This window comes from Hemicordylus capensis, chromosome 12 (assembly GCF_027244095.1).
Source record: "Hemicordylus capensis ecotype Gifberg chromosome 12, rHemCap1.1.pri, whole genome shotgun sequence".
Classification (NCBI taxonomy): domain Eukaryota; kingdom Metazoa; phylum Chordata; class Lepidosauria; order Squamata; family Cordylidae; genus Hemicordylus; species Hemicordylus capensis.
In genome coordinates, this window is record NC_069668.1 from 10,853,221 (window position 1) to 10,876,206 (window position 22,986).

A 22,986-nucleotide genomic window follows, 5' to 3' on the forward strand; every position below is an offset into this window, starting at 1 on the left:
ACGTTGCAAAACAGCCCCTGCCAGTCAAGAGTAGGCAGTCCTGAGCCGTATTGCTCTCCTTATTTACGAAGATGAATAAGACAAATATTTATATACTGCTTTTCAACAAAAACTTCCTAAAGCAGTTTACACAGATAGATAACTGAATTGGCCCCCTGTCCTCAAAGGGCTCACAATCTAAAAAAGAAATGGAAGATAGACACCAGCAACAGCCACCGGAGGGATGATGTGCTGGGGACGGATAGGGCCAGCTGCTCTTCCCCTGCTCAGTAAAGAGAATCACCACTTTTAAAAGGTCCCTATTTGCTTAGTTATCAGGGGATAATTTTTATGTGTGTTAGCTGGCGAGTGCAGTTAATAGCGATTATAAAGGGAAATGCCTGGGAATTGGCGTAACAGGGAGTCCCAACTGTTGTTGACCACATCACCCCTGCTGCATCGGCTTGTGGCTGTGGATGATGGGAGTTGTGGTTGGCAGCATCTGGGATTCTCTTTTACAGGGAACCCTGCTGAGAATCCTCGTCTTCTTAAATTCCTGTATATCTGAAGCCATTTGAAAACCCTTTTCAATGCAAAGGAATGGATTTTCTTTCTTTCATTCCTCATTCACTCGTGCAATTTTTTGCAAATCACCCCAAAATGTTTTTTTTTTTAAAGGAGGAAAGTTCGCATTCAATGTCAGCCGCTAACCCGGGGTGGGGGGAGTTCTGGGTAAAAGAACTCCCCCCAACTGCCACCAGAGAGTGACCAGCGACCATCTTACTTAAGCTGCCATATACTGAGTCAGACCACCGGTCCATCTAGCTCAGTATTGTCTTCGCAGACTGGCAGTGGCTCCTCCAAGGTTGCAGGCAGGAATCTCTCTCAGCCCTATTCTGGAGATGCTGCCAGGGAGGGAACTTGGAGCCTAGATGCTCTTCCCAGAGCGGCCCCATTATCTCCTGAGGGGAAACTCTTCCAGTGCTCACACTGGTCTCCCTTTCCTATGCAACCAGGGTGGGCCCTGCTTAGCTAAGGGGACAAGCCATGCTTGCTGCCACAAGACCAGCTCTCCTCTCCTCTTGCTCTGAGGGAAGGAGAGAAGAAAGAAGCGAGACTAAGGCCTATGTAGAGATGCAAACGTGTGGCTTGGTGTATTGTTGGTGGTTTATAAGTTCTTTGTAAACGGCTTTGGGAGGCTAGCCTGGAAAGCGGTATATCAATGCAAAATAAAATAAATAAAAGGACCATATTTACCTCTGAGCTTTGGCCTCTGTCCACCCCACCGCAGGAGCACAGCGAGAAGAAGCAGCGGGTCCGCTTCCAGCTGGAGATCTCGAGCAACCCTGAGGAGCAGCGCAGCAGCATCCTGCATCTCCAGGAGGCCGTCCGACAGCACGTGGCCCAGATCCGGCACCTGGAGAAGCAGATGTATGCGGTCATGAAGGTCAGACCGCGTGTGTGTTGGGGGAGATGACCTCTGGCTGGCCCGTGCCTTGCCGTATGAGGACGTTCCTCCCCATATGACGGATTTGTGATCCGGCTCAAAACCTTTCGGGGACAGTCTTGGCAGAAATAACAGCAACGCCAGGATACAACTTGCAGCCAGATCCCCAACTAGCTTTAATGGGGAGACAGTCAGAAGGTGCAGCAATTAATTATAAAGGCTTCCTGGCTGTAGCTTGGCAGGAAACGGAGTAAGGAAAAGTGTGCCGCCAAGTCGATTTCGACTCCTGGTGCCCGCAGAGCCCTGTGGTTGTCTTGGGTAGAATCCAGGAGTGGCAGCTCTCGCAAGAGTTTGCAAGCGGGGATGGGTGGGGGGCAAGAAAATGGCGGCAGTAGCCACCGGCGGGCTGGCAGGGAAGGAATGGCGGCGAATGGCGGCGGGCAGGGGGAGGAAGGCGGACGGACGGGTGGGGGGAAGAAGGAAGGAAGGGGGGAAGATGCTCTGTGCCCGGCCCAGCTAGTTTTAGTTATTTATTTATCTATGTAAACCGCATTGGGGACTTGGGTTGAAAAGCAGTCGATACATATACAATAAATACATATATATTGATGCATCGTGTTTGTATAATCCCTGACTGCATTATTGCTACTTCTTGATTGTGACACTGCTTCCGTGGGGGTGGGGGTGGCTGTGTTCCTTTGTCTTTAAAAGGTATGTAAAACTGCTGGATATAAATTAAGGACGATTTCCACGCCTCCTCTCCCACCCCCACCCCCACCCCCACCCCCACCCCCACCCGCCCACAGTCCCTCCAAGATGATGGCCGGAATGAATCCCTGTTGGATCACAACCAGAAGCTGCAGCTGCAGCTGAGCCGGGAGAAGGCGGAACTGCAGCAGGAGAGCGAGGAGCTGAACATCCTGATCAGGTAGGTCTCCGCTTCCATTTCAGTTTGGCCAAGCAAGGTGCTCTGCCATGGAGCCACAGCCCCATCCCCTAGGAAGCTACTGCCTGCTGAGTTGGACCTTTGGTCCAGCTGGCTCAGGGTTGTCTGCCCTGACTGGCAGTGGCTCTCCAAGGCTCCAGGCAGTGGGGTCTCTCCCAGCCCTCCCTGGAGATGCTGCCCGGGAGTGAACCTGGGACCTTCTGCATGCCAAGCAGAGGCTCTTCCACTGAGCGACGGCCCCGTCCCCCTCTTCCGGAGAGCGAGGCCCACTCCTCCGAGCCCTGCCACCGCCTCTCAGGGCCCCCTTGGCCTTGCCCTCCTTGCAGGTGCTTCAAAGACTTCCAGCTCCAGCGCGCCAACAAGATGGAGCTCCGCAAGCAGCCAGAGGACGTTGGCGTGGCTCGCCGCACCGAGTTCTACTTTGCCCAGGCCCGCTGGCGCCTGACCGAAGAGGACGGGCAGCTGGGCATCGCTGAGCTAGAACTCCAGCGCTTCCTGTACAGCAAGGTCCGTCGGCACGGGGACCTAGGCAGCTGCCGTATACTGAGTCCGACCCTTGGTCCATCTCGCTCAGGGCTGTCTACCCAGACTGGCAGCGGCTTCTCCCAGGTTGCAGACACGAATCTCTCTCAGCCCTCTCTTGGAGATGCTGCCAGGGAGGGAACGTGGAAACTTCTGCTCTGAGCGGCTCCATCCCCTAAAAGGGGAATCTCTTCCAGTGCTCACATTCAAAGGCAACCCCTGCTTAGCTCAGGGGACAAGTCTTGCTTCCTACCACAAGACCAGCTCTCCTCCCACCAAGGGCGCAGGCTAGACCCAGGGCAGCGAGGGGCAGCCATGCCCCGAGGGCTCACCAACCCTTCCTCTTGCAGGTCAACAAATCGGACGACACAGCCGAGCACCTCTTGGAACTGGGCTGGGTCACCATGAACAACCTCCTGCCCAACGCCATCTACAAGGTGAGTTCGGGGCAGCCTGGAGCCCGGCAGTCCCAGGTGAGAAGCCTAATCAATTCGTCCGGACACATGAAACTGCAGCAGGGGGCTCCTGCAATTCAGGAAGGCAAGCCTGTCGGAGCTGGGATTTCACGCTGCCTGCCTTGCTTCCCCTGTCTCGCAGGTGGTGCTCCGTCCCCAGAACGCCTGCCAGTCCGGCCGCCAACTGGCCCTGCGTATATTCAGCAAGGTCCGGCCGCCAGTGGGCGGCATCTCCATCAAAGAGCACTTTGAGGTGAGGTGAGCTGGGGTGGGGCAGCCTGCCCCTTCTCTGCCCCCCGCCCTCCTTCAGCGCACACACAGTCGGAATACGGATGGAATTCCTGCTACAGAATGTTGTCCATGTGGCTCTGGGGACACGGAGGGTTTGATCCCTTTGGGATTTTTGTAACTTCGACGATGCTTTGCGTGGTTTATGTAGTCAGCCACTGCTTAGGCCTTGTCCCGGGAGGCCTCTGGAACTCTGTGCAAATGTTTCTATCGCCGAGACCAGGCCCTGTGTTACAAGCGAGCTTTTCTAGCTTCTGTTGTCAAAGTAATTGGCAGGCGGATACGATCTGTCTCATTGCTCTGAATCTGTCAAATTGCTCTGGATTGTTCCGAGTTTGAGTGCCACACAATTATTATTTTTTAACGTCACGGCCGATTCAGGGTCAAATACCTTGGTTACAGCAGTAGCAAAACCAGCATCAGCCCTCCCCCCCGGTTGCTTCTAGATTACGAATCCCATCATCCCCAGCCACAGATGATGAGAATTGTAATCCAGCATCTGCAGGAGGGCCAAAGATATGCAGCCCCGGGCTTAACAAAGAAACTGCCTGGTGTTTTTTAATTTAAAAGTATTCCTCTGTTCCTCTAAGGAGCTCAGAGGCGGTGTACATGCTTATTTTTTATCCTCACAACAACCCTGTGAGGTAGGTTACACTGAGAGAGACATGACCGGCCCAGAGACACCAGTGAGTTTTATGGTTGGGTAGAGATTCGAACTTGGGTCTTCCCGGTCCTAGTCCCAACACTCTAACCACTACACGCCTTGATGCTTGCTCCCTCCCCACCCTAGGTGAACGTGGTTCCTCTCACCATCCAGCTGACGCACCAGTTTTTCCACCGGATGATGGGGTTCTTTTTCCCGGGACGTAATGTGGAAGAGGAGGAGGTGGGGGACGAGGAGGACAAGTCGAAGCTGGTGACGACAGGTGAGCTTGCAGGATCCAGCCGCCTTCTCTCCGTTTGCAAGCAAAAGCTTTACCTTCTGCCCATTAGACTTTTTAATAATGCATGTGGCCTGCCACCAACACTGCCTACCAGGCAGAACTCAATACGTTCTCTGATAACATCCAAACCGCAATGCAGGCACAAATGCGGGACTTGAGAGCACAAATGGTATATGGACGGATACATCATTGTATTGTGTGGCCGTAATCCATTGCAATAGAATACCGACAAGCATACCAAAAATAATCCAGATTAAAGAAGGAAAAACTCATCACATGCTGCATGTGAGGTTCTGCTGGTTCTGCTTCCTTGTGGATTAGGATTAGCCTGCGGATTTTAACACACTTTCCTCACTTCAGGCAACCTGGGAACTGTCACTCTTCTAGACCGAGAGATCTAGCAGGATTCTTGGAAGCTTCCCCAAACTCCAGTTGCCAGGATTTTCTGAAGGGGAGAGGAGAGCTGGTCTGGTGGGAGCAAGCATGACTTGTCCCCTTGGCTAAGCAGGGTCTGCTCTGGTTTGCATTTGAATGGGAGACTAGAAGTGTGAGCCCTGTAAGATATTCCCTCTTAGGGGATAAATGGGGCCGCTCTGGGAAGAGCATCTAGGTTCCTTCTTTCCCTCCCTGGCAGCATCTCCGAGATCGGGCTGAGAGAGATTCCTGCCTGCAACCTTGGAGAAGCCACTGCCAGTCTGTGTAGACAATACTGAGCTAGATAGACCAAGGGTCTGACTCGGTATGTGGCAGCTTCCTGTATTCCTAAGTTCTTAAGCAAAGCCATGACTCTTAAACCTGTATAAAAACGGCTGCAGATCGACAATGTCCAGATACCAATGGAAATGACCACACACACACATGCCCCCCATCTCTCTGCCCCATACAGGCATGCCGGTGGTGAAGCCCAGACAGCTGATGGTCTCCGAAGACTCACTAGGCTCCGGGAAAGCCATGGCGCAGGGACTGAACCGGACGTCGGGGGTCCGGCGCTCCTTCCGCAAAACGCCAGAGGTAAAACGGCCCTGTGGGGCGTGAGCTGATGGAGGGCTCGGGGCGTGGGGAGCCTGCGAGGCAGGGTGATCCCAGCCGGGGGAGAAGTTGAGAGGGCGAGCCCAGGGCAGGAGGACGTTGGGCTGGAATGGTGCCTGCAGCAAAGGGTCCCCCAACTTGAGGGGCTTGGTCTGGGGACAGTTGTTCAGCAAGCAGGGCCCCTGGCACCCACCCCAGCTGCCTCTCCTTCCTCCAGCACCCGGTGGACGACATCGACAAGATGAAAGAGCGGGCCGCCATGAACAACTCCTTCATCTATATCAAGATCCCGCAAGTGCCCCTCTGTGTCAGCTACAAGGTCAGTGGGGTGGGGGAAGGGGGAGCCACCCCCCAACCCCAGCTTTTAGCCCCTGCTTAACTGAGCAAAGAGGCACCTTTTTAAAGTGCCAGTTCTCTTTATACTTTGCAGGGGGAGAGCAATTGGCCCTCTCCCACCCCAGCGCAGCATCTCCCCCAAGGGCTGTTGCTGGCCTCTCCCTTGTATTTCCACACACACACACCCCGATTGTAAGCTCCTTGGGGACAGGGGACTATTTCTCATTCAGTTTGCTAGGCAAAGCTGTTCGTGAACGGAGTTGGCTGGGTAAAGTGGTTAGCCAGGATCGGCGGCTTTGAAACACAAGATCTTGCGATGTCTTAAGATCTGTTAAATAAAGCAGGACCTCCCGTATGGTAGCACGTTTGGGACGGAACCCCATCTGTATCTGCATAGGATGTAAATCTCTTCCACTTGCTAGCATAGTTCCGCCTAGTAGACGGTATACGTTCGTTCAGCAGGATTTTCTCTAGGCTTATACAATTATGCATAGTGTGGAGAGAGTGGATGGAGATAAATTCCTCTCTCTCATAGCACTAGAATCAGGGGTCATGTCATGAGGAGGAGAGCTGGTCTGGTGGTAGCCAGCATGACTTGTCCCCTTAGCTAAGCAGGGTCTGCCCTGGTTGCATTTGAATGGGAGACTAGAAGTGTGAGAACTGGAAGAGATTCCCCTCAGGTGATAATGGGGCCGCTCTGGGAAGAGCATCTAGGCACCAAGTTCCCTCCCTGGCAGCATCTCCAAGATAGGGCTGAGAGAGACTCCTGCCTGCAACCTTGGAGAAGCCGCTGCCAGTCTGGGTAGACAATACTGAGCTAGATGGACCAAGGGTATGGACCTCAGTATATGGCAGCTCCCTATGTTCCATTAAACGGATTGCCAAGACATTTGATTTCAAAAAATTAAACCACTTCTAATCTTTGCCGCCCTTGTTCATTTCTACTCTTGAGGAAGTTGTGGGACTTGGTGATGGGGTGGGGGGGGTGGCGGGCAGGAGTGCTCCATGCTGACCTGTGGCTTCTCGGTTTCTGCTCAGGGGGAGAAGAACAGCGTGGACTGGGGGGAGCTTAACTTGGTGCTGCCGTGCCTGGAGTATCACAACAACACGTGGACGTGGCTGGACTTTGCCATGGCGGTGAAGCGGGACAGCCGCAAAGCACTGGTGGCCCAGGTGAGTGGCGGGTCGGAGTGGTCCAGTCATTGGCACTCATCGTTTCCTTGTTCCAGCTTCTTCTGCCTCAAGCAGTCGGAGGAACATAGGAATTGGCCCTCCGCCAAGTGAGGCCCCTGGTCCCATCTGGCTCATCTTGTCAACACTGACGGGCAGCGGCTCTCCAGGGCGCTTCAGGCAGGAGTCTCTCCCAGCCCCACTTGGTGGTGATGCTGCCAGGGGCTGAACCTCGGATTTTCTGCATGCAAAACAGATGCTCTGCCACGGAGCCCCATCCTCCAAGGAAGCTGCCTTCTGCTGAGTCAGACCCTTGGTCCCTCTGGCTCAGGGTTGTCAACACTGACTGGCAGCAGCACTCCCAGGTGGAGTCTCTCGCAGCCCTACCTCGCGATCCTGCCAGGACTTGAACCCTGGCATCTTCTGCATACAAAGCAGACGCTCCTCCACTGAGCTTACCCACCCCTCAATTTGTCTGTATCGAGGGGGAAAGGTTTTGCCTCCAGCAGTCCTCTACCTTGATTGGGCGGGCCGATAGATGCCAGATGCAAACCGAAGGACAGGCGTGCAGAGGGGCGACGGGGAGACTCCTCATTGGAATATAGGCAGCTGCCATATACTGAGTCAGACCATAGGTCCATCTCGCTCAGTATTGTCTACACAGACTGGCGGTGGCTTCTCCAAGGTTGCAGACAGGAGTCTCTCTCCCAGCCCTATCTCGTTGGAGATGCTGCCAGGGAAGGAACTGGGAACCTTCTGCTCTTCCTAGAGCGGCCCCCTTATCCCCTAAGGGGGAATCTCTTCCAGTGCTCACACTTCTTGTCTCCCTTTCGTATACAACCAGGGTGGATCCTGCTTAGCTTAAGGGGACAAGTCATGCTTGCTACCACAAGACCAGCTCTCTTCCCTGAAGTACGGTGTGAGCCGGTCTTCTGCCCTCTCCCTGCCCTGGGGCTTGCCTTGACCCCCCCGCCTATCTCTCCTTCCAGGTCATCAAGGAGAAGCTACGCCTCAAGCCCGCCGCTGGCACTGAGAGCCGGGGCAAGCAGGAAGGCAAACAGGAGGGCCACATCCAGCAGCAGCAGCAGGAGGACGAGAAGGCCCGGCTGCTGATCGGCCTGAGCGTGGGCGAAAAGAACCCGGGCAAGAAGTCCATCTTCGGCCGGCGCAAATGAGAGCATTCCCCCTGCTGGCAGGGAAACTTGGGGGGGTTGGCAGGGGGTGGACAATGCCCAGCGAACCTCCTGTGCAGCCCCCCACACACACACACCTCTTGCAGGGACCAAGCATTCGGCCCCACCACGGTCCGTGACAGCGATGAACCACAGAACTGCAGACAGCTGGTGGCTGAGTGCCGGCCGTGGTGATGGGAGCACTGGGGGCTGAAGCGGCAGGCAGTGTGCCCGTGCGGCTTGGAGCCCCTTCCTGGCACACCCCGGGTGGCTTTATGCATTGTTGGTTGGGCAATGGGGAGGGAGAGAATTTAAAGGAGAGTTTATCATTTGGAGCTGGTTGTCCGTGTGTTACTGTCTCGCTCATGGGTCCCCTTTCCAAACCTCGCTGGTGTCCCAGCCAGGCTGGCTTCTACTCCATGCCCTCTTCGGCCAGAGCTGCTGGGGCTGTGGGTATTGGTGATCTCCGTCCCAGGCCCGTGTGGATCAACGCCTGCAGAGTGTGTTAAACCCTTGCAGTCCTTTGGTGTCCGGGAACCATTCGCTCTGGAAATCTGGACGACAGAGCATCTGCTTGGCAAGCGGAAGGTCCCAGGTTCAATCCCTGGCAGCATCTCCAGGTAGGGCTGGGAAAGACTCCTGCCTGAAACCTTGGAGAAGCCGCTGCCAGTCAGTGCAGACAGCCCTGAGCTCGTTGGACCAATGGCCTGATTCAGTAGGCAGTAGCTTCCTGAGGGATGGAGCTGTCGCTCAGGAGAAGAGTATCTGTTTACAGATGGCACCTGTGATGTTCTGCTTACTAAACAGTGTTGGGAAGATCTCTCTGGTGATACTGTGCTTGGAAGAGGCAGTGCCAGATATACCTTGGCAGTTGGGGGCCGGGGGGCAACTTCAAGAGGGCACCCTCCTTCTGGTGCAGACTCCCCAAGTGCATGGAGAGCAGGGGTCAGGCCAGATCCCTGGCTGGCTGCACACACCTGACACCTTGGAGAAGCCGCTGCCAGTTAGTGTGGACCATCATGAGCTAGACAGGCCAAGGGTCTGACTCAGTAGATGGCCTCTGAGCTTCCTGTGTTCCCAAGAGGGGAGAGCTGGTCTTGGGGTAGTAACCATGACTTGTCCCCTTTAGCTAAGCAGGGTTTGTCCTGGTTACATAGGAATGGGTCTGTAAGATATTCCCCTTAGGGGAAAATAGGGCTGCTCGGGGAAGAGCATCTTAGGTTCTGAGTACCCTCCCTGGCAGCATCTCCAAGATAGGGCTGAGAAAGATTCCTGCCTGCAACCTTGGAAAAGCTGCTGCCAGTCTGGGTTGACAATACTGAGCTAGATGGACCAAGGGTCTGACTCAGTCTATGGCAGTTTCCTGTGTTCCTGTCATGATCAGATCAGTAACCAATGCAGCAGTGGTGTCTGTTTCCTGGGCGCTACTACCTCCGTTACTAAGTTACCCTTACTATGACTTGCCCTGTGTTTCCTCAGGCTGTTGGGTGGAGGAAAGGGGCTGGGGTGCTAAATATTAAGGAGGTAGCTTGCAGAGCGGCAAAATCGATCTAGGTTCTTGTGTTCCCTCCACACGTGCTGGAAACTTGCAGACCTGAGTGTGGCCCGCTGCAGAGGGAGCATGGCTTGGCCAGGAGAGAAGCTTCCTGGCGCAACAAGGGGAAAAGTCTCAGAATGGGGAAGAGCTTTGGAGAGACGGACAAGGGGGAGGAGGCGTGGCCTCTTGGATGATGCTGTAAACATGCAAAAAGCTAAAGCCCAATCGGCGCTCTGCTTTTGCAGGCAGGGCGGGGCTTGCATGAGGGCGCAAAGCCTTATTTTGCCGGAGGGGCGCGGCTTGCATAATAGCACAAAGCCTTGCTCTGAGCGAGGGGCGCGGCTTGCATAATAGTGCAAAACCTTGCTGCGCCTGAAGGGCGTGGCTTGCGTAGCAGCCCCGCCCCGAGCCTTGCGCAGCCTGCAGCTTGTCTGAAGAAGCGCGGCTGGTCTAATCCCCGAAGGGGTGGGGAGAGTCCGATTTACATAAGGGGCGCGGTTTGCATACCAATGAGCAGGCTGGGTCTGCGCGGCGCTGCTGTGCCTCCCTCTGTCTCCAGGGATTAGCGCTGTTTACGTAACGAGGATTACGGTGGAGCCTGGCGGCTCGCGAGCGGCCATGGGGCTGGGGGTCCAGGGCTGCTAGAAGGGTGATGGGGGCCGCAGAGAGCAGCTGCGAGCCGGCGGAAGGGCTGCGCCAAGACTCCGCCGCTGCGCCGGGACCGCTCAAGGTAAGGCTGTACCTCTTCTTGAGGGTCTGATCCTGGCAGCGATGGGAATCGATATCTCTCGCGGTCTCACGCCAGGATGAACTGCAGCCGGGGGTCCTCCTCAAACCCTTTCTTATCCACCGTGCCTCTGAGCATGTATGGAATGCAACTTCTTTACCTGGAAGGAGCTTCCTGCCGCTGCGGTGGTCTACTTTTTCCCGGAGATCCAGCGACGTTCTGGTTGCCTCTCTTCCTTTCCAGGGATGCAGATTTCCCTCTCAAAGCGTTTGAATTACTCCCCTCATTTTTCTGAATTCTCCCACCAGACCTAATAACCTAGATGTCTCCTCCAAAAGGGTCTTTTCTCCCCACCTAAATAAACAGAGGAGTCGAACCTCAGGTTTTCCATCTGTCTGTTCCTCTGCTTTGTATCTTCATCTGCTGTCTGAAATTATTAAAAAATAAATAAATCATGACTTATGCAGTAATTTAATAAGCCATGCACGGCATTTAAATTTCTGAGCAGTACTGTTCTCCAGAGAAGAAACTGAGGCCAGGAAAGAGAATTCAACAAAGGGCACTCTAAGATGGGGTTCAAATACGACTCTTGGCAATGTGGGTCAACCCTGCCCAAATTGTGTGGGGAGCTGCCCATTGGATAAGGGTGTCCACTTTGGGTTCCCTTTTAACATCTAAGCGATTAATCAGATGTATTAACTACTTTAAAAGGTTAGTTTATTGGCTAATTTCCCAAAATGCCTCTCTTGAGATGGTGCTTGCTGTATCACCTTATGCACAAGCATCTCCTTTTTTCAGAACTATTGTGTATTCATGTACAATCTTGGGCAAGTGTAATATAATGAATTGATTAGATAAAATTAATTGGGATGGGGCCATAGATGGAGCCAGTGTGGTGTAGTGTTTAGAGTGCTGGACTAGGACTGGGGAGACCCGAGTTCAAATCCCCATTCCGCCATGAGACTTGCTAGGTGACTCTGGGCCAGTCACTTCTTCTCTCTCAGCCTAACCTACTTCACAGGATTGTTGTGAGCAGAAACTTAGTACACCACTCTGGGCTCCTTGGAGGAAGAGCGGGATATAAAATGTAGATAATAATAATAATAATAATAGTGGTATTATTCTGCCAGGGGATAGCAGAACAGAAGAAAAAGAAATAGAAAAAATAACAAAATACAAAGATCTACAAATTGAAATTGAAAGGCTGTGGCAGAAAAAGACCAAAATAATCCTCGTGGTAATTGGCGCCCTGGGTGCAGTCCCAAAAGACCTTGAAGAGCACCTCAACACCATAGGGGCCACAGAAATCACCACCAGCCAATTACAAAAAGCAACTTTACTGGGAACAGCCTATATTCTGCAATGATATCTGTAACAACAACAACAACAACATTGATAATAAAATTCAGCCATCTCAGGTCCTTGGAAAGGACTCGATGTCTAGATAAAACAAATCAGTCAATAACACTTGTCTGACTGTGTAAACAAGAAAATAAAATAATAATAATAATAAATAATGATGATAAGGGGAAGAAAGACACCAGCAACAATCACTAGAAGGGTACTGTGCTGCGGGTGGAGAGGGCCAGTTACTCTCCTCCTGCTAAATAAAGAGAATCGCCACATTAAAAAGGTGCCTGCCTCTTTGCCAAGTTCGCAGTGCCCCTCTTTTGCAAACAGTTGCTTTATAAAGATTTCTTTAACCCATGAACAGCCCCCCATCCCCTCCTGGCATCAGCTGTACCCCAAAAGTCATGCTGGCCATGGGCCTTGGTCCACGTGTTTCCCTGGCTCTGGTGGGACACGAAGCAGAGGGTGCTCCATTCCTCGGACCAATGCTGCCCCAGAGCCTGCCCATATGCCTGTTGGTCCTGTGCGTGCACAGCACCCCTGCCTTCCTTGCTGCCTCACCTTGTTCCTCTGCTTCCTCCAGGGCCGAGGCAACAACGTCTTGCCAGATGCTTCCTGGGCCCGCAGCTGGAAGGCCCTACTGTCCAATGTCGGGGGGGCTCTTCTGGGCCTGGAACGAGTCTTGGTGGCCAGGAGCCCCCTGAAGCAAGAGCCGGGGGCTGTGGCGGAGAAACTCCCGCAGCTGATGGAGTCGGAAGTGGCGGAGTGGACCCCGTCCCAGTGCTTCTCTCTCTTCTTGCCGGAGTTCCCTCTGCGGCCTCCTGTGGGACCAAGCCAGCTCAAGGTGGGGGCTCCCCTGGGCAGCGGGTGGGAGTCTAGAAAGCAGGGTTGCCTGTAAAACAGGAATTCCTAGTTATCATTGACTACAATGCCCATCATCCCCAGCTGTAGTGGCCTTTGGCTGAGGGTGATAGGTTGTAGTCAACACCATCTAGAACTCCATGGGAGAAGGGCTGGTTTTGCCGTAGCAAGCATGCATTGTCCCCTTTGCTAAACAGGGTCTGCTTATTAGCAATTTGAATGGGAGACTACATCTGAGCAAGAGATTCGCCTTTGGGATAGTGGGGCCACTCTGGGAAGAGCACCTGTCTGCTTGCATGCAGAAGGTTCCAACTCCTGGCCCTAGTGGCATCTCCGAGAGAGGGCTGAGAGAGACTCCTGCCTGTAACCTTGGAGAAGCCGCTGCCAGTCTGGGTAGACAATACTGAGCCAGATGGACCAGTGGTCTGACTCTGTATATGGCAGCTTCCTGTTACAGGGGACATTGCCAGAAAGGGTTTCTGAGAAAGTATTGTAATAAACTTGAGGTGGGGCCAGGAGCCTGCTTCTTGAAGTTTTTCTTCCTTTTTCATAATATTAGAGCCTGGGGTCATCAGCTTTGCCATGTTCCCTCCCTCAGTGTTTTTAAAAACAACCACCAAAAACATATCTTTTTAAAGAGGCTTTTTAAGGTTCCATCTTTGGTTATATCTGGTAGGTTCTTTAAAAAGTTATTTAAAAAACTAAAAATGAGAATTATAACAAACTAATATGAAACTGAATTCTGATTGTGGCTTTAGCCTGGGCTTTTAACTTGTTTACATAAATTAATTAATTTTATTAGTTTTATTTTACAATGTATTTGTTTTATTGCTGTGTGCCGCCCCGAGCAGTTGTGTACTGGAGGAGTGGGGTATACATATTTTAAATAAAATAATAATAATATTAATTAATTAATTAATTAATTAATTAATTGTTGAAACTAGATGCGGGGCAGACAAAAGGAAGGGCTTTTTGACACAACATATAGTTAAACTATGGAATTGGCTGCCCCTAGATGTGGTGGGCGCAGCAGGGAAATGACTTGACTAGCAAGCAAGAGGCTGCCGGTTCGAATCCCCGCTGGTATGTTTCCCAGACTATGGGATACACCTCTATCGGGCAGCAGCGATATAGAAAAGATGCTGAAAGGCATCCTCTCAGACTGTGCGTGAGGAGGCAATGGTCAACCCCTCCTGTATTCTACCAAAGACAACCACAAGGATCTGTGGGCGCCAGGAGTCGACACCGACCCGACAGCACACTTTACCTTTAGATGTGGTGATGGCTACCAATCTGGATGGTTTTAAAGGGGATTAGAGGAATCCATGGAGGGCTATCAGCCTGGATACCTGTATATTTCCATCAGGATTCCCCTGGACACCAGGAGCACCAACAGTAGAGGGCATTGCCCTCTTCCCGTCACATGTGGGTGTCCCAGATGGACCTGGCTGGCCGTGCTGGACTGGATGGGCCTTGGGCCTGATCCAGAAGGGCTTTGCTTATGTCCTTAACACTTTCTCCCTCTGCAGATTCTGGGCTTGGTCGCCAAGGGGTCCTTTGGAACAGTGCTGAAAGTTCTGGACTGCGGGCAGGAGAAGGTCTTTGCCGTCAAGGTGAGTGCCCGGCCCCTGGGAACCCCACTCGCCAGAGCCCTGCTCCTCCCCTCCCTGAGCCTCATGCCCGTGTCGGTTGCTTCTCCTGCAGGTGCTGCCAAAAATGGAGGTGCTTCGCCGGGACAGCCTGAAGCAGTGTAAGGAGGAGGTCAGCATCCAGGTAGGCTTCACGGATCGGAGAACTAGGTCTCTGGGGAAGGTTGCTCCGTCTGATTTCTGGACAGCCGAAGGAGTCCTGTGTGGGGTGAGAGGTTCGTGGCCTCTTGGGGCGTGGCGTTTTGACAACCCACAGTGGCCTCTTTTAGCACCCCCATGAGAATATCCATGGGGCAGAGCCATGCTGGGTTGGATTTCTCTGTCACTTTTCTCGGGACACCTTTGGGAAGCCAAGAAATATTCGGACTGGATTTTACTTGGGGCCAGTTCTTGTGCCTTTCTCCCTGGGGTGGCACAGTCCATGCAGAGTGACACTTCCGCCTTGTGCTCATGTGGGGAGACACTTAGGTCCTTCACTTGGGGTTCTCCCCACCCCCAAAACCAGTGCACTTCCTTTCTCGGGTAAAGGAAGAGGGAGATGCCCTTGTGGGTTTTGAACAGTTTCCCGTCTCTTGCACAATTGGCTGCTTGGAGACTGCTGGGTGCTAGAAGGCTCCTTTTAGGACTAGCGGGGGATCCTGGATCAGTCAGGCCGGGCTTTTCCCACAAGTTCTGGATCACTGAGCCAGGGTCAGGAGAGGCTAGTGGAAGAGCATCTGCTTTGCACGCAGAAGGTCCCAGGTTCCCTCCCTGGCAGTATCCCCCCTGGGAAAGGCTCCTGCCTGAAACCTTGGAGAGTCATTACCAGTCAGTGTAGACAATACTGAACTAGGTGGGCCAAGGGTCTGACTCAGTCGACAGTAGCTTCCTCTGCTGCAACATTGTTGGGTTTTTTTGGCAGGGGAGGGGGGCAAATGGGCTTCTCTTTATCTCCTTTCCATCAAAAAGAAGCAGGGCGGTCTGGGATGAATAAAGATTTATTCAGTAATATCCTAACCTAGGCACCACAGTTAAACCCTGGCTCCTGGATTTGTCAAGCCCTGGTGTACAAGGTTTTCACCACTCCCGCCACCCCATCTAACCTCACAACAACCCTGTGAGGTAGACTGACTCCGTGAGCTTCAGGCTGAGCAGGAGTTTGCAATATTTGCAAATGTTATTATTATTTATAATTTATTTAATATAATTTATTTAATATTATAATAATTTATAATAATAATAATTATTATTATTATTAATTCAACTTCTATGCCGTCCTTCCAAAAATGGCTCAGGGAACAGAGAAATAACAAACAAATAAGATGGATCCCTGTCCCCAAAGGGCTCACAATCTAAAAAGAAACATAAGCTAGACACCAGCTTCTAACAGTTACTGGAGGTCCTGTGCTGGGGGTGGAGAGGGCCAGTTGCTCTCCCCCTGCTCAAGAAAGAGAATCGCCACGTTAGCAGGCCCCATGCCACACTGCCTCGAGGAAGGCCCACAACCTTCAGGCCAGATGCGTGGCCCGTTGGCTTTGCTTTCACGGACAGAGAGGAGCACGGTAACGGGAGACCTGTCGGGGTGTGGGGTGCTCCTTGGACCTCCCTGCGGCCCCATCCTAGCTCCGTGCCTTTGTCCTGTCCCCGGTACGAGGCCCTCGGACTCACCCTCCACCCCCCTCTCTTTTTCTTTCCCAGAAGCAGGTCCGCCACCCGTTTGTCCACTGCTTAGGGGACAGCTGGCAGGGGCAGCGCCATCTCTTCATTAGTGAGTGACCATCTGCCCTGCGGGGCTCAGCTAGAGTAGAGCTCACCCCCGCCCCCTCCGTCCCCCGTGGTGTGTGCGTGCGTGCTGCTCCGTGTGTGTGTGTGTGTGTGCTGCGCTTCGGCTCACACGTGTGGCTCCTGTTTCCCCTCCCAGCGCTCTGCACTCCGTGTAGATTATGCTTAGCCTGCTCCCCCCACCCTCCCCAAAGGGTCACGGGAGCAGGGATCAAAGGATTTCCGTCGTGCAGGCCTCCAATCCCCACGTCCTCCCTCCCACCCCAGCTGCTCCTTGGGGTTCCGAATTTCCTTTGGCAACCGGGCAAGGGATGAGGGGGGTGGTTTAAAACAAAACAAAAAATAACCAGCCGCCTGTTCACCCCACGTGGGGAGTGGGGGGTCGCGGCAAGCTCTGGGGGCTCCAGAGGTAACTTCTCCCTCTCTTTCTCTTCTCCGCCTTCACCCCCAGTGTGTACGTACTGTAGTACGGGAGACCTCTACCGCCTCTGGAAGTCCGTAGGCCACTTTGCGGAAGCTGTCATCCGCCTCTTTGCCACGGAGCTGGTCCTGGTGCTGGGTAAGTGATGGCAGCTGCCTCTTACTGAGTCAGACCCGTGGTCTCTCTGGCTGAGTACGGTCTGCCCTGACTGGCAGCAGCTCTCCCAGGTGTCAGGCAGTCTTTTTTCAGGCCAGTCTGGAGGTGCTGCCAGGGAAGGCAACCTGAGGGCAAAGCAGCTCTTCCACTGAGTGTGCAGCCCCGTCCCCTAAGGGGAAGATCTTCCAGGGCTCACCCAGGCTGACTCGTGTCCAAATGCAAACCAGGGTGGATCCTGCTGGCTACCACAAGGCCAGCTCCCCTCCCTTCCTTCGCGGAGTGGTTTCAGGCAAGGGCCTTTCCCAGCCCTCCCTGCAGATGCTGCCGGGAACTGAACCTGGGACCTTCTGCAGGTTTAAGCAGATGCTCTACTGGTGAGCTGTGGCCCGATCCCAAAAGCAGCCATAAAAACCACAGGCTTTGTGGGAAGCTGCTATCTCCGGAGTCCCCTCCCTTCATCCATCTAGCTCAGTACTGTTGACAATGACGGTCAGCAGCACTCTGGGGCTTCGGGCAAGTGTCTTTCCCAGCCCTACCTGGAGATGCTCCCAGCAGGCGCTCTTCCACTCAGCGATGGCCCTGTCTCCGCTGACCCAGACTTGGGTGCAAGAGAAGCTCTGTGGATGAGAGACTACTATTGCTGAGCTCTTCTTTCCCTTTCGCACAGGATACCTCCACAACGTGGGCATCGTCCACCGCGATGTCAAGGTAAAGGCTCACCTCTTTTATTTGATTTAACAACAAAACAATCAAGATAACAAATAAAAAGGTTAAAACATTTTAAAAATCTGAAAGGTTGAAATGATTAAAAATCACTGCACTATTCAAACAGTGAGGCGAATCTCGTGATCAGTGAGACTCGCCGTAAGGGGGTTAGAGGAGAGAGCGGGCTTCGCAATCAAGGCATTCCACAGCCTTACCGAGAAGGCCCCCTCCCGAATCACCGCCAGACGAGCAGGCGGTATCCGGAGACAGACCTCTCTTGATGATTTTAATGTGCAGTGGGGATCATGCAGAAGAAGGCGCTCTCCTAGGAACCCTCAGCTTGGAGCTGGGGGCTTCTTTTTCCCAAAATGGAAGCTTGTGAGCCAAAGAACCATATTGCCAACACCCACCTGGAACTTGACTTTGGCAGGGCCTCTCCACCTCTTGCTGTTAACTTGGTGAGAGCCAGTGTAGCCTTGGGTAGCTTCCGCCGCAGACTCATTTTGGCTTCCTTCTCTTTGCAGATGGAAAATATACTCCTGGATGAACGAGGTACATTCTGCACCCTTGTTTTGAGTGAGGAACTAAAACCGCTTCCAAATGTTCAATGGAGAAACCCCAAGTACAGTGCCAGATGGTGCAAATTTGCTAAAAGACATTTTGTTTAAAAAATGTGGTTCCGTTTTCTTAAATTCTTCAGTTTCTTCAACACTTGGCAATGTTGTAGCTCTAAAATAGTCAAGGTGGCAGTAATATGTGAATGGATATGAAAGCCCACCATTTCTTTATTTAGCAGGAGGAGAGCAACTGGCCCTATCCATCCTCAGCAAAGCATTCCTCCAGTGGCTGTTGCTACTGTCTGCCTTATGTTTCTTTTTCAGATTGTGAGCCCTTTGAGGACAGGGATGCCCCTTTATTTATTTTGGATTTCTCTATGGAACTCTTCCCTCTGGGTACTTTTGTTGAAAAGTGCTATATAAATATTTGTTGTATCGTCGTTTCGTATTTCACGGCCTCTCACGCTTCCTCTGCTCTGGCCTTCAGGGCACTTGAAGCTGACCGACTTTGGCCTTGCACGCCACCTGCCTTGGGGCAAGAGAGCTTACACCATCTGCGGGACCCTGCAATACATGGGTGAGTCTTATTAAAGAAAGGTTATAGCACTGATTGCGAGGGGCGGGGCTGGTGTTCATTGCCCGGGCCATGACCTTCTGCTCCCCTCCTTCTCGGCAGCCCCGGAAGTGCTGAGTGGTGGTCCCTATGCCCACTCCGCTGATTGGTGGTCCATGGGTGTGCTGCTCTTCGCATTGGCCAATGGAAAGGTAAGGCCGGGGAGCCGCTTTCTACTGAGTCAGACCCTTGGTCTGTCTAACTCAGTGTTGTCTGCACTGCCTGGTAGCAGCTCTCCAAGGTTGCAGGCAGGAGTCTTTCCCAGCCCTACCTGGAGATGCTGCCAGGGGGTGATCTTGGAACTGTCTGCATGCAAGCAGGCAGGTGCTCTTCCCCTAACAGCCCCATCCCCTGAGGGGAATATCTTGCAGTGCTGAGACATGTCGCCTCCCATTCAAATGCAAACCAGGGTGGACCCTGCTGAGCAAAGGTGGCAATTCATGCCTGCTTCCACAAGTCTTTCACAGCCCTACCTGGAAATCCTGCCAGGGAGTAAACCTGGGACCTCCTGTGTGCAAAACAGCTGACCTATGGCCCCATTCTCAAGATTGGAAGCCACCCCCTGAATCAGACCATTGGTCCGTCTAGCTCCATACTATCTGCACCAGGACTGCACAACTTCAGCCCTCCTGCAGATGTTGGACTACAACTCCCTTCAACCCTGTCTGTTGTCTTTCTGCTCCCCACCCCCTTCAGTTTCCGGTGGCCCCCGAGAAAGACCACATGGCCATGCTTGAGAGTGTGAAGCGCTGTACCTTCTGCATCCCGTCCACCCTCAGTCTGGGCCTACGCCTTCTGCTCAGCGAGGTAAACCTTTCTGCATAACTGCCTCTTCCTCCTGGGGTTCCCGCCAGGGAGTATACCTGGGACCTTCCAAATGCCCAAAGGGAAAGTTGCACTGGTTACGGGTGTATGCACAAAGCAGCCTTCTGCTGAGTCCAACCCTTGGTCCATCTAGCTCAGGATCGTCCCGGCAGCTGCTTTCCAAGGTTCCAGGCAGGAGGCTTTGCCAGCCCTACCTGGAGACTCTACCAAGGATTAAACCCGAGACTTTCCACGTTTAAAACAAATGCTCTTCCACTGAGCTATGGTCTTTCCCCGAGGCCTAGTATAAAGAAAAAGCTTTCTGGGTGCGCAGATCCAGTCCTGCTCTGTCTGCGATGCTGCTCTTGAAACTGTCTCCTTCCTTCTTCCTCCTCCTCCCCGCAGCTCCTGTGCCAGGACCCTCAGCGCCGCCTGCGTTACCTCCACCACTTCCGGGGCCACCTCTTCTTCCGCGGAATGACCTTTGACGCAGAAATGCTGCAGAAGCAGCCGGTGGATTTTGTGCTGGGTTGGCGGCGGGTCAAGGAGACCACCCCGGACTCGGCGGCCTTTTCAGATTTTGACTGTGACCTCGGGGTCCCCATGAGCCAGCCCTGGCCTGGCTAAGGCTGTGGTCGCTGTTGGAGGTGAAGATGAGCGGGAGCCTCGAGACCAGCGCTGAGTTCTCAGGAAAAACAACTCTTCTGTGCAGCTGTTCCTCGGCCAAGGAGCCACGAGCATCTCAGGGACGCTCCCTCCACCAGCAGGGCTGCTGAATCAGGGTCCCCTTACCAGCCTGTTGCCGCCGCCGCCTTGTCTCCCAAGGTCTCCAGATGTGCAAGCTCAGTACAGAGGGTTCCTGTGGGTCAGAGGCACACAATTTATTCTTCTTTTTTAAAAAATGTGGGTATACCATTAACAAAACAAAAAGCTTAACGTGGTTTACATAGGATGAGGGATGGTTCCCGTTGCCCTAAAACAGAGTTGTACAACTTCAGCCCTCCTGCCTCATTGGGCTCCAGCTGCTGTCATCCTCAGCCACTGTGGCCAGTCTCCAGGCATGATGGGAGCTGTAGTCCAACAATAGTTGGAGGGCTGCAGGTGTGCAGCCCGGTCATAAAAGGAAATGCAAGGGAGGCAACAACCCATGGAAGGGCTGAATAGGGACAGTCCCTCTCCCCCTTGGTAAATATAGGAGAGCTGCCATTTTGAAAAGGTGCCCATTCTTGGGCTAGCTGGCAGGGGTAGCTTAAGAGCCCGACATCTGTTATTTATACCACCCTCCTGTTCAGTCGAGAAAGTTCCCAGAGTGTCTTCCGTAGCAGTGGCAAAGAGAAGAGGGTTCTCTGCCCCAAGGAGGCTCTCAGTCTAAAATGAAACAAGGGAGACGCCAGCAGCAGCCATTGGGAGGAACGCTGCACTAGGATTGAATAAGGACAGTTGCTCTAAACGTGAGAGCTAAACGTGAGAGCTGCCATTTTGAAAAGGTGCCCGTCCTTGGCCCAGTCAGTAGAATATGAGGGAGCTGCCATTTTGAAAAGGTGCCCATTAAGGTGCCCCTTAACGAGGCCAACTTTTGCCTGAGGGGGCCGCACATCTATTATTTATGGAGCACCTGGCCGCCCTGTTTCTCAACCAGAGAGGCTCCCACAGCTGTTCCCATAGCAACAGCCAGGAGAAGATGGCTCCCTGCCTCAAAGAGCCTACAAAAGAGACACCAGGGAGACCTCAGCAACCAGCCACTGGAGGGATGCTGCGCTGGGGCCTGGAAAGGGGCAGTTCTCCTCCCCCTGCTAAATATCAGAGAGTCACCCCTGTCAAAGAGGCCTCTTTGCCCAGTTAGTAGTGGGGATCCCACAACTGTGTGCCACCAAAGGGCCTGGAGATGGTTTTCTGGACAGTTCCTCTTCCCCTGCAAAAAAGAGAACCCTCACTTGGAGATGTGCCCAGTTAGCAGGGGCAGCTTCTATATAATATTGCTATAGGGCCTGCATGGGTCCCCTAGGAGTGTGCAGGCTGTGGGGTTTGACAGAACTCCTCACTGGCCAGAAGGGAAAAGCGGCCAGTCTATTTTGCCACCGTCCCCGTTCTGCCCAGTGAGGGGGAACCCGGAGAGCGCTCAGGAATGGACAAGCGTATCCAGTTTGCACCCTTCCGTCTAATTGTGCACCCTTCTCTATGCAAGATGCGGAGACCTGTGTGTCTCTGGCTATGGACTTCCTTGCACTCTCAGGCCGTGCCAACCCCCTCTCCCTCCTCTCCTCCCCGCTGCCCACTCTTTCCCCAGTCTATACCTCTCTCTTGTGCTTTACGTGCATAAGCAATAAATCGCTTTTATTGGTCATGGCTGCTGCGTGGTGTGTTCAGTTACTGCACTGCGGTTTCAGAGGCTGGTGGTTTTGAGGGGGGAGAACCCTGATTCCAGGAAGATGAGGCACCATTTTAGAGTGGAAACTGGTGCACAGTGATTAAGAGCCCCCAAAAGCAAAGGTGTCTTTAACCCTGGAGTGGGTCTCACTCTCCGCCAAGGGCTGGTTTGGTCAGAGAATCGTAAAGGGACCTTGGAGCAAAGGCCGTCCAAGGTCTTTGGGCACCTGAGGCAAGGTGCAAAAATGCCACCTCACTCCCCCCAAGTTTAGGCCTTAGGGGGGCTAGAGGAGTGGAGATTGCTGGCAGCCCTCTCTCTCCCCTTTCAGAGGCTGAAGGGACCCTACTCAGACTTTTGCAGGCTTTGGAAGGATGTGGGGTGAGGAAGGGAGTATGAGCATTGGAAATGCAGGAGGCTGCCTTATACTGAGTCCAGACCCTTGGTCCATCTAGCTCAGCTTTGTCTGCACTGACTGGCAGCAGCTTCTCCGAGGTTTGGAAGCTGAGTCGATTTTGACTCCTGGCACCCACAGAGCTCTGTGGTTTTCTTTGGAAGAGGTTGACCATTGCCTCCTCCCGTGCAGTATGAGATGATGCCTTTCAGCATCTTCCTATATCGCTGCTGCCTGATACAGGTGTTTCCCATACCAGTGGGGATTCGAACCGGAAACGACATGTGAGCACTGTTGAGACGAAACGGGGGTGACTTTATGCTTTCCTGGGATCTACCCTCAGTAGAGAGATTGCTCTGATCCCAAATCTAGGAGCACGCTGCTCTTTCAAGGTAGGCTGTCACCAGTTGATCTAAGCCAGGGTTTCTTAACCTTGGGGCCCCAGATGTTGGACTACAACTTCCATCATCCCCAGACATGGCCTTTGTGGCTGAGGATGATGGGAGTTGTAGTCCAATGACATCTGGGGGCCCAAGGTTAAGAAACTCTGATCTAAGCCACTGACCAGGCTCAGACACAGCTTCAACAACCTAGAACTGTCCAGCTTGGGACTTACAAGCACTGTACAGCCAGAGTCCACACAACCCAGCTCTAGACGAGAAAATATTATTCTGAAAACAACTCAACAGTAGCGAATGACCTGACGAGGCACATGGGAACGAGTGTTGCAAGGAACCCTCCAGAACCTTTTAAATCAGACTGAAACCACTTCTAAGTATATGAAATTTATTATAAAAC

General features: G+C 53.0%; 2 protein-coding genes across 4 annotated transcripts in view; both read left to right on the plus strand.

Moving 5' to 3' along the window:
- BLTP2 (bridge-like lipid transfer protein family member 2) overlaps nt 1–8,623 on the plus strand; it is a 35,274-nt gene extending 26,651 nt beyond the window's left edge. For both annotated transcript variants that reach the window (XM_053275409.1, XM_053275410.1), the window contains 10 exons: nt 1,271–1,426; nt 2,233–2,354; nt 2,699–2,879; nt 3,245–3,331; nt 3,492–3,602; nt 4,428–4,563; nt 5,468–5,592; nt 5,828–5,929; nt 6,985–7,119; nt 8,106–8,623. In XM_053275409.1, the coding sequence (XP_053131384.1) occupies nt 1,271–1,426; nt 2,233–2,354; nt 2,699–2,879; nt 3,245–3,331; nt 3,492–3,602; nt 4,428–4,563; nt 5,468–5,592; nt 5,828–5,929; nt 6,985–7,119; nt 8,106–8,291 (1,341 nt within the window). In that variant the 3' untranslated portion in view covers nt 8,292–8,623. The remainder of the gene's footprint in view (nt 1–1,270; nt 1,427–2,232; nt 2,355–2,698; nt 2,880–3,244; nt 3,332–3,491; nt 3,603–4,427; nt 4,564–5,467; nt 5,593–5,827; nt 5,930–6,984; nt 7,120–8,105) is intronic.
- Nucleotides 8,624–10,170: 1,547 nt separating this feature from the next.
- RSKR (ribosomal protein S6 kinase related) lies at nt 10,171–21,777 on the plus strand. Of its 2 annotated transcripts, XM_053275507.1 has the most exons (12): nt 10,175–10,555; nt 12,486–12,746; nt 14,293–14,376; nt 14,468–14,536; nt 16,090–16,159; nt 16,625–16,732; nt 17,418–17,458; nt 17,980–18,007; nt 18,500–18,589; nt 18,689–18,777; nt 19,322–19,432; nt 19,835–21,777. In XM_053275507.1, the coding sequence occupies exons 1-12, from the start codon at nt 10,478–10,480 to the stop codon at nt 20,054–20,056; spliced, it is 1,251 nt and encodes a 416-aa protein (XP_053131482.1). In that variant the 5' UTR covers nt 10,175–10,477; the 3' UTR covers nt 20,057–21,777. The 2 variants fall into 2 exon arrangements, with proteins under 2 accessions (XP_053131483.1, XP_053131482.1); XM_053275508.1 differs by lacking the exon at nt 12,486–12,746 and having other exon boundaries at nt 10,171–10,555.
- The last annotated feature ends 1,209 nt before the right edge of the window (nt 21,778–22,986 follow it).